This window comes from Arachis duranensis, chromosome 1 (genome assembly GCF_000817695.3).
Source record: "Arachis duranensis cultivar V14167 chromosome 1, aradu.V14167.gnm2.J7QH, whole genome shotgun sequence".
Lineage (NCBI taxonomy): Eukaryota > Viridiplantae > Streptophyta > Magnoliopsida > Fabales > Fabaceae > Arachis > Arachis duranensis.
In genome coordinates this window covers 12,845,130-12,855,245 of record NC_029772.3, presented here as the reverse complement: position 1 = coordinate 12,855,245, position 10,116 = coordinate 12,845,130, and the positions used below count along the sequence as shown (strand labels likewise).

Below are 10,116 nucleotides of genomic sequence, written 5' to 3'. Positions count from 1 at the left end.
GGGAGGCTATCGAACCACTTCATCGCTGCTTTCGATAGAGTGGTCGGGAAGGCTTTGCATCGCGTAGCGTCGAAAGCATCGGCTAGGTATATCCGACTTTTGAAGTTGCTCAGGTGATGCTTTGGATCCGTGGTTCCGTCGTAGAGGTCCATATCAGGGCTTTTGAAGTTCCTCGGAACTTTTGCTCTCATTATGTCCTCGCTGAAAGGATCCTCCCTACCTAAGGGCGGCTCTTCTTATTCGTCACGGGAGTTGCGACCTTTGAGGGAGGATTCTAACTTTAAGAGTTTTCTTTCTAACTTTTTTCGTTGTTCCATCTCCTCTTTTAGGCTCTTTTCAGTTTCCTTTTGTCGCTCCCGCTCTTGTTCTAACTGTTCCAGGCGGCTGTGGACTAATCCCATGAGTTCAGTTACATGGGATGGTCCTTCTTTTTCTGACTCGCGCCCTTCTGAGGAGTTTACCTTCGGGTTTTTTACTCTGGAGGTGTCTTCTCTGTGCTGATTATCAATTTCCTGGTGGAGGGTGAAGTTCACATCGTTATTGCCTGTGTTCAGATTCTCTTGCTCAGAATCTGTCTCCACATGACCTTCTTCGTTGGATCTGTCCGCCATCGGTGGATGATCTCTCGGGTCCCCGGCAACGGCGCCAATGTTACTGTGGGTAACCGGAGATTAATAAAATGGATGGCGTTGGCTGGCCCAAACGTGTGAAGGAGGAGGTTTCCGAGTGGATCCGTAACTTCGGGAGGCTCCGTCCGACTTGTTTGTGCGAGGAGAGGGGGTGGTACCTGCAAAGACACTCCGATGCCTAAGTTAGCAAGAGTGTGAGCAGGTCTAGAGAGTATTAGGCTTAGAGATACCTGAGGGGTGTCAGTGTATTTATAGTGGTGAGCCAATAACCACCGTTGGAGTAGTGCCATATTTTTAGGGTGTTAACCGTCCCATTATCTTAGGGAGGTTAAGATATGGCTTGATGAAGTGGTTAGAGAGATTTTAGGGGCAGTTACTCATTTGAATGAGTGTTTATCTGCCAGCTAATCTCGTGCCCGACTTCTTTAGGACAAATCGTAGTCAACACCGACTTCTTAGTACGAAGGTCGGTGCTCAGCAAGGCTCAATCCTCTGGACTAGGCTTTTCTTTTGAACCTGAGCCTTTAGTATTGGGCCAGGGTATGAACATTATTAAACTGTGTTTAGTTTGGGTAAATATCTTAATTAAAGTCCTTTTGAAAAAATAACTTAAATAATAACTAACTATATTAAAAATAGTTTATAAATAAATTATTTTGTGTTTGAATTTTTTATTTTAAAAATACTTATTTTATAAAAATATGATAAAAAATAGTAATATTATAAAAAAATCATTTTTTTAACTTCTCTATAAGCTTCTAAATAACTTTTTAAAAAACTACAATTTAATTTTAAAAATTGCATCAAACATTAATACTAATATTTTTCATAAATCAAAAACTCAAAAAAATTACTTTTAAAGCTTTCAAAGGCCCTAACTTAATTATTCAAGTGACTTAGTCATATAATATTACGAATGAATATATAAAACTTTAATATAATTATTTTTTATTTCAATCTCGATTAAAGACTGATTTAAATGTCCATCTATAGGATTATTAAGTATAATTTAAACAATTTTAATTCCTTTTTACGGTTTTAAACTTTTAATTTATATTTTCGTTATTTTTTTTTTCTTCCGCCCTTCTACCTCGTCATTTATCAGAAAAGAAAAAAGTTAAATTAGAAAATTTTTTGAATTAATAAAAACTGAAAAAAAAGAAAAGTAATAAGTGTTCCGAAACAACAATTAGTGGAGAGTTTGAATAAAGTTATACAATGAATGCTATTATTTTTGTTAACTTTATTATCTTTTTTTCCTTTTTCTTGTGTGTGTTAAAAAGATCGTTGAGAATAAAATTCTACTAAACAAAATTAAGTAATAATGGCCACTTCGTATAAGGGTAGTTTAGGCATTAAAGTCAAGTAAGACAAAATAGACTGCCAAAGTGCCAATAGCACCACCCATAGATAAATTGGTAGCTTTAATATTGCTTTTAAGTTACAGCAGTGAAAAACTTCAAGAGATAATAGTTGAAACAAAACTATCCGTAGGGCCTAGTCATTATCATATCTCGTCATTGACAATGTAATTTAAGCATAAGCAACACCTTATGCTCCTTCATTACATTAGCAAACTGATGCAGTTAACTGAAATATAGCAACAAACATGTCTACAGATGAGTGTCAATAAACAATTCAAACAACCGTTCCCACCACAAAAACTGAAAAAGTCTGACCAAAACAAAACCAACAAGTGCTAATATTTTAACGTCCACTTCCACAAGACACTTGAAAATCAAAGCAGCAGCTGTAAAGCTTTCAATCTAAGACAAGAAAATTAACAAAAACACATATGGATAAAAAGCAGCAACAGTTCTGTTGTGTTTTAATCATTCCATGCCTGAATCCATCAGTAGTTGCAAAGCTAACCAGTGGAACCAGATCTACACCAAGTAACCATAACTAGCTAAGAGGAACACTGAATTGAAAGCAATGAATATTACCAGTGAAGTTGAGATGTGTTACGCTCAAATTCCTAGTAATCGTACTCCCGAGAATGGGACCTCTCTGAGCGTCGGTATTCACGGTCCATATCTCGATTTCTCTCCCTTTCACGGGGTTCAGATGTTGCCCTCTCAGTGGGACAGTCATCTTCCATCCTATCATGATCAGGATACTGATTGTAATCGTTACCTTGGTCATCACCATAATCATATTGCCCTCGTCCTCGATGACGTTCATAGTGGTCAAAGGAATCAGGATTATGGTCAGGATCTGCATGCCTATGTCCATGTGCAGATTGATTGTACCACCCACGATCATCCTCCGGTTCATAGTCGCGATCTCTCTCACCATGACGGTCTTTATCATGTTTGAATTCATGATGATCATAATCAGTTTCCCTGTCATGTGAGCGTCCCCTATCGGTTTCCCCAACTTCATAATCCCTATCCCTGTCACGATGACGATCATGTTCACGATCCCGGTCGCGATCACGGTCACGTCCTCTATCTCGATCACGGTCACGTCCTCTATCTCGATCACGTCCACGGTCTCTCTCTCTGTCCCTGTCCCTATCCCTGTCCCTATGCCTATCCCGGTCTCTGTGATGCCTATCATCCCTATAATCACGATCCCTTCCCCTATCACTAGAGTGTTCACGTGACCGTTCCCGATCCCTATCTCTGTCCTTACCTCTTTCCCGTGACTTTTCTCTGTCCCTAAATATCAGCAAGTAGCAGACTAGCAGTTAATTTAAATGGATTATAAAATCTTTGGACGAAAGAATTTTTTAAATCTATGCCTAGAAACAACAGCATCCTTCCCTTTTTACCAAAAAGAAAATGTGGGATCAGCAGTGATTTATTGAATGCCAAAAACAAGATAGGAGTGAAGCAGAAACATAGCAAAACACTACTGTAACTGTTACCGATCACCGTGCCGATCCTCACGCACTCTAGGTTCCTCAGAACGAGAAGGTCCTGACTGCAGCTGATCCCTGAACAAATAAGGTTACGTTAGGATTTCCCTTCAACTGGGATATAAAATAGTGTTACTAGTCAAGTAGGGAATACAAAAGTCAAGAAAAAATATTAATTGAAGATAATTTCTTGAGTCACTTAAATCTTTTATTTCAGGAGAAGAGTTGACTTATACTTCTTGAGAAGGAATGGCTCATGGATAGTGACAGATAGACATTTTACTTGAGCTCTATTCATATATACAACCATATGAAGAATGACAAAAAATTCCATGCTAGAAAATCACATAATTCCAAAGTTGGCCAGAGGATCATTTTCATAGTGGCAACTGCAGACACTTTCTGTCAAATACAATACCAACTAAATTTATACCTAAGAAAACATGAAGCACCATAAGCACAATCAAATAATGTGAAAATATTCATCAACTTTAACAGTTTCAATTGCTATTATTCTATATCAGACATTCAGATAAGACCAAACAAGTGTAAAAATAAAGAAAGAATGAAGTTTTATTAGAGGGTAGCAATTAGACAATTTACCTCCCAGAGTGATGTTGATTAACTTCTTCACCCCCCATTCTAGTAGTGCCAAGCCCACCACCTAGACGGCGAGGTCGCCAATTGGGAACAGTCCTCCCACGTTCAACATCCACAAGCACCCTTCTGCCCTCAATTTTTCTACCATCAGCTTGTTTATAAGCAGCTGTATAGTTAACAAAGAGTAAATAAAATGTAATACAAAAAATAATGACAGATCGTAGCATAAAACCAGTATCAACCTTTCATGTCTCTTGTGTGAAGGTATTCAATGAATGCGTAACCCTTGGGCTTATTTGTCACCGTGTCAGTAACCAATCGAACCTAAATCGCAAGAAATTGGAAAGAGGAAAAACTGTAAGAGAACATTATGGTATTCAGATCTAAGGAAAATAGTAAACAGATGCTCCCTCACCTACAAATTAATTAAATTAATTAAATTACAACTAAATGAAAGATTAATATTTTAATCCTAAATGGCACGGCAGACTGGCACATTGCCTAATTAGCCGTGCTCACCTTTGAATCACACAGCTCCCATCGCGAGATGCATCACCACCAGGAATAGTTGCAGATAAACTGATGTTTGGGGGGCCAATTAACAAGTAGTTGACTAGTGTCCCCTTACCAGGGATATTTATTTTAAAATTAATAAAATAAAACAACTATGGATAATATAGAAAATACCATGACATCTTCTCAACAGCTGTTTTGGTTTTCATTGCCTTTAAAGCCAAAAATAAAGTTTTAGCAGCATCAAAAATAGGCTAAGAGCTTAAACAAAAAAGGAAGAGATTACAATACTCCCGACATATTTTTACCCAGTGCAGGGAAAGAACAGAAGTTGTCAGTCTCCTTTTCATGCTTGAAAACAAGGCAAAAGGCTCAATTTTGCAGCATTGCTCTGCTCAACTAAAATACCATGCAGGAAAGCAGGGGGAATAGCTTGAAATGAAGTTGGTTGGAGTTTTAAAATAGTTTACCATTTGCAGAAACCAATAATCAACCCTTACCAAGGATGTGTGGCAAGATACTAAGTTGCTGCTAAAGTAATTTCTATATACCCCCAAGCCTCAGGAACTAAGAAGATATCCTATCCACATATATTAAAAGAACTAAAGAAACCAACCAAAATAAAAAATACAGGGAATCAACAAAAATTTGGTGGTGCCACCAAATGTTGTTACCATACAACCTACCTCAGCGATTACAAATTAAGTCAGGTAGATTCATATTTACACAACTGAAGGCTTGAAATTTGGACATGGACAGAATGGGCTAAAAATTATGTATAGCTGATTAAATTCATTACAAGATAAATAGTCACAACTCACAAGACAACTTTAATTGTAAGAATTAGCCATTCAGAAGAAAGAGAAAACAGTTATGAAAAGATAACTTACTCAAAGTTAATTAAGAATTTTTGTATTTAATAATATATACTCACATATAGAAATTGTGAATCTGAAATTACTTTTTTCAAGGTTCATAACATATATAATTGTCAAATAGAAGACATAAAACAATAAAAAAAGGAAAATAGAGAACCCAAAATCTATGCCACTCTTACCGAATCCCTTTGGGGATACTGAAAAATACCTACCCGTTTGATTGCACCATATGACTCAAACTCCCTTTTGATTCTGCTCTCAGTGGTCTCATAACTCTGTTAGAAGAGAGAGCTAGTGAGATATGGCAAGCTATGGCTACGTAAAATTTCCATAAGGACACTACATTGGAAAATATAACTTACAAGTCTGGCCACAAACAAAGTTTTGTATGGATCTCCTGATACATTTGGATCGCTGTGTGGATCATCTGCAGAGAAGCAGATATAAGAACGGTGTTCAAAGAATACAAATCAGCAATATTAACATAGTCAAGATAGTATTAGTATATGAATCATCACATTTCTCTAGCTCCTCAGCAGCCTTTGCTGCTCCCTTCTCTAATCTTAGCTTGTGTATCCTTGCTCTTCTTTGTGCCTGAGTCATCAAAATGAATCAAGTACCAATCACACATTATGCTCTGGAAAATATACATAATGACATTTAAAGTATTCTATGACTTGAATCTCCAAATTGGGCATTCAAGGTAATAAGGATCAGTCAGTTGTTCATATATATATTGGTTTTTACGATTAAGCTCTAGCAGTATTCAAGCTTTGCTAATTTATGTTCCTAACAACATTTAAGATGCAAGCAAATGCTGTTTCAGATCATCATGCAAGAAACCAAGTGCTACAACTGAAAGAGGACAAAGCTGAGGAAGGTCAAATTTAAATATCATTGTCACAACTCATGAAATCTTCTATCACAAAAGCTTAAGATATTAGGCAAAGACACATAAATAGATATATATCTAACATGCCCAGTCACACTAAAGCCACTTTTGGGCTTAAAGCGTGAATTAGCATAGGTTTATTTTAGTCTTATGCTAAAATTCTACCTTTAGGGGTATCAATGATCCAACTCTAGACCTTTGAACATAAAAGCTCTAATACCATGTTATGATTCATGAAACTCTTGTCCAAAAGCTTCAGTTGTTAGGTAAAGACATATGACTGACCATATATCTAACAAACATATTTCAAAGTCTTGCAAAATGCAAAGCAAACCCAAAATATTACAGAACTTGGCAACCATGACCTGACAGTGGATTAATTGATAAAAGAAGACTCAAGATACAGATTAGTTACAAAATAATAGCAAGATATTGTCTCAAACATTAAACAACACTTCTTGGTAAGGCAAACTAACATAAAACAGAATACACCTTCAGATACACCAGTAATAATGGAAAATTCAACAAAAACTCATTGCATAAAACCGTCCATCAACATACCATGTGCAACATCCACCCAAGAACATGAAATTATGTACAACACAATAATATTGATCAGAATTCATTAGTTAAATAGAACAGAACATTACAGGAGTCTCGACTACTGGTTTAGGTGGAGCATATTCCGGATCGCCAGGTTCTGCGAACTTGCTCACAAATTGCGCCATTCCTTGAGGGGAAAAAAAAGTAAAATAAAGTAGAATAAACAACTAACACACAAATATCAAAAAATGCCACCAAAGAAAGATAAAGCACCAGTTAATGGTGGACATTTTCTTTTCTCCGGAGGAGGCTTATACTCTAAAGGAGGCCTAGGCTCAAAAAGCTTCAATAGATTCGCTGTGAGACCAGTTGGGTGGCTCTGTCCAATCTGCGCAATAAAGAAATAATTAAAACTTAAAAATGGTACAAAAAAATTCCGTAACCAAGAAATCATATCCAGACTCAGTCACGTGTAGAAAGCTAGGGCATTGGGAAAACGAATTTCATTATCTCTAAAAAGGTCTTCAACATAGAAAAATAGGGCAAGGTAAATATTGATGGAAGAGTTTACCAGCTTGAGCTGAAGGACGTTGGCGCGGTTCTGGGCTTTGGTGCGGGCCTGAACGGCGGCGTTTTGGTTGCGCATGAGAGGATCATTGCTGTAGTCTCCCATGGCTGAAGCTGAAAAGAAACGGAGTTTTACAATTCACCTGTTACAGTAACATTTAAAAATAAAAGAAATACTACTGCTGATGTATATCTAACTCTCAGTCTATAACAAATCTAGAGACAAATTAAGCAGCACGCGAATTCTATCCAACGAATTTAGAGGCAAATTCAGAACCAGAATTGGTAACAAACAACATCAGAAATTCAGAATCATAATCAATAATCAGCAATCAACAATCAACAAACATATTGCTACCTGACGTGTAAACGACGCGGCAAGGAGGGCGAACCACGAGGCAAGGAGATCGAACGGACTGAGAGATAACAAACAAGATAGAGCGGATAGAGACCAAGAAAGAGAGAACAAAAAGAGGTGTGGCGAACCCAGTCAAAGTCAGCCTCGAACTCGCCTTTCACAAACGGAGAGAGAAAGCGGCGGTGACCATCCGGACGAACGGAAAGCTTGACGAAACGAAGGATGAGAAGGAAAGGATTATTAAAGTTTTCGAGTGATACCTATCCCTAAATACGTAAATTGTCCACAAACTAGTGTCTAATACTTTTTTTTTTTAAATTATCCAAATCAATCCCTAAATTTTTAATTTAAAATTTTTAAATTATACTTTCTAACATTTCTCCATTATTTTTAGGTACGGATTCCATGTGTCGAAAATGTTTGACTAACCAGTGCGCATAGCATTTATCTTAGGCTGACCAGTGCGTTTGGTGATGATGGTCGTCGGATCTTTTTTTTTTAATCCAACAGTAGAAATCATTCTGTCGCTTCTCTCCTTTGATTGGTTAGTGAATGCCTTTTGTTGTTTTTGTGGCAGAGGGGCTATTTTACAAAATTTATTTTGTTATTGGTTATTTTTGTTAGATCCAAAAACTATCTGGGTTTATGTAGAATTAGTTTATGATGTGTTAAGAATAAATTAATTTCAGTTAATGATTCTGCATTACGTTTAATCAGAGACAATGGAGTTGGGCGGGGAAGAAAGGAGATGTGTCGTGGACATCGTTTGACGCATACAAGAAACGCTTTGATATTTATGTTTCCGTCACTGACCATCAATCGAGTTGCAAGAAGTTTTTCCCGCGGAATCACAGTGCAAAGTTGCCTACTCTTTGAATGGCGCATCTGCCGCGACTCATTCGTTCGGAGGATGACGAGACGTTAGTGTCATCGCCGGAATGAGATTCGATCGCGGTTTGATAACAAGGAGTGTTTTTTGGGTAGATGTATGGCATTGGCGGAGACGATCAACAACGAAAGATTGAAGCAATGTGGAGATGGTGGGTGAGAGACTGACGAAAGAGAGACAGAAGGTATTTCGGGTTGGGCTGGTCATGTTGGAACACAGTTGGGTTGATTTGGCTACATCCAGATGGGCCTGTATACTATCATTTTTTTAATATGGAGATGCATGTTTTTTCTGAAACAAATGTTAGACTCAAGTGTTGGTTTATTAATAATGTTGTTTAAACTAGATCAATAATTTAGTATGGTCCTTTTTACTAAACCCAAAAAAAAAACCTCACATGACTGAATAAAGAAGAGGACTCACCCAAATAGTTATTGCATGTATAATTAGTTGTTGAATAATTTAACAACAAAATTGAATTTTTGTAGGATATAATAATTAAAATACTCTGTAAAACCAACTTAGCTGATTAATGTAAGATTTTGTCATATGTGCAATAATAATTGATGATAGTATATAAAATGAATAAAAATGTTGAATAATGAACATGTATATATGTTCCAATTGAGCACGGGATTGTATTCTTACAATATAATTGGCTAAGAGATTGAATACTTGTCCTTTAAAGAACAGGATTTGCTTTCATTTTTAAGGAGTTTTTATTATTTAATTACACTAATTGTTTTATTATAACCTGAGAGAGAAGTACTTTGAATTTTGTTTAAATCAATGTCTTCGTATTCTTTGTTCATCCAAGCAATTTAATTCGAAAGATGTTTATTTTCTATAATTTGACATAATATTGGGATATGCTAAAAATGATACTATATTTACATTCCTTTGTTTTATTATCTAGTGTAAAATGGTGGTATGTGCCCTTAAAAGATAGAGTAAACTACAATTTCTACCCATAAAAATTGAAAACGCTGACATATCTACTCATAGAAAATGAAAATTACCATTTGTACCCGTAAAAAATGATTTTTACAAGCAAAATTATTCAAACCCTAAAAAATTAAATAAAATTCCTAAACTACCATTCTCTCTACCACTACCACTATCATCTCCTCTCCCTCATCTCTCTCTCTCTCTCTCTCTCTCTCTCTCTCTCTCTCTCTCCATCTATATATTTTTTTTTCATTTTCAATATTTTGGTTTCTTTTTCAGCATTGTAGAAATTCTTACACTGTTCCGAATATGGGTCTGTTTTCAGAAGCAGAAAAACAGTGAGAAAGAAGGAGCTGCAGCTGCTGGATCCTCGTCCACGTTGGTCAAAGTGAAGACTCGATACAAAGATGTTGAATTGACGATCCTCACTTTGCGC

The 10,116-nt window shown here is 36.6% G+C and overlaps 1 protein-coding gene across 2 annotated transcripts; it reads right to left on the bottom strand.

Annotated features, from left to right (window-relative positions):
• Positions 1-2,102: 2,102 nt before the first annotated feature.
• On the bottom strand, positions 2,103-8,116 carry LOC107479226 (U1 small nuclear ribonucleoprotein 70 kDa). Of its 2 annotated transcripts, none has more exons than XM_016099374.3 (11): positions 7,844-8,116; positions 7,490-7,599; positions 7,192-7,306; positions 7,026-7,105; positions 6,002-6,077; positions 5,846-5,910; positions 5,696-5,758; positions 4,335-4,416; positions 4,096-4,258; positions 3,502-3,570; positions 2,103-3,292 (listed from the first exon to the last, which is right to left on the bottom strand). In XM_016099374.3, exons 2-11 carry the CDS (start codon positions 7,589-7,591, stop codon positions 2,608-2,610), a joined length of 1,500 nt encoding a protein of 499 aa, XP_015954860.1. In that variant the 5' UTR covers positions 7,592-7,599; positions 7,844-8,116; the 3' UTR covers positions 2,103-2,607. The 2 variants fall into 2 exon arrangements, with proteins under 2 accessions (XP_015954860.1, XP_015954864.1); XM_016099378.3 differs by having other exon boundaries at positions 7,490-7,628; positions 7,844-8,114.
• Positions 8,117-10,116: the final 2,000 nt, after the last annotated feature.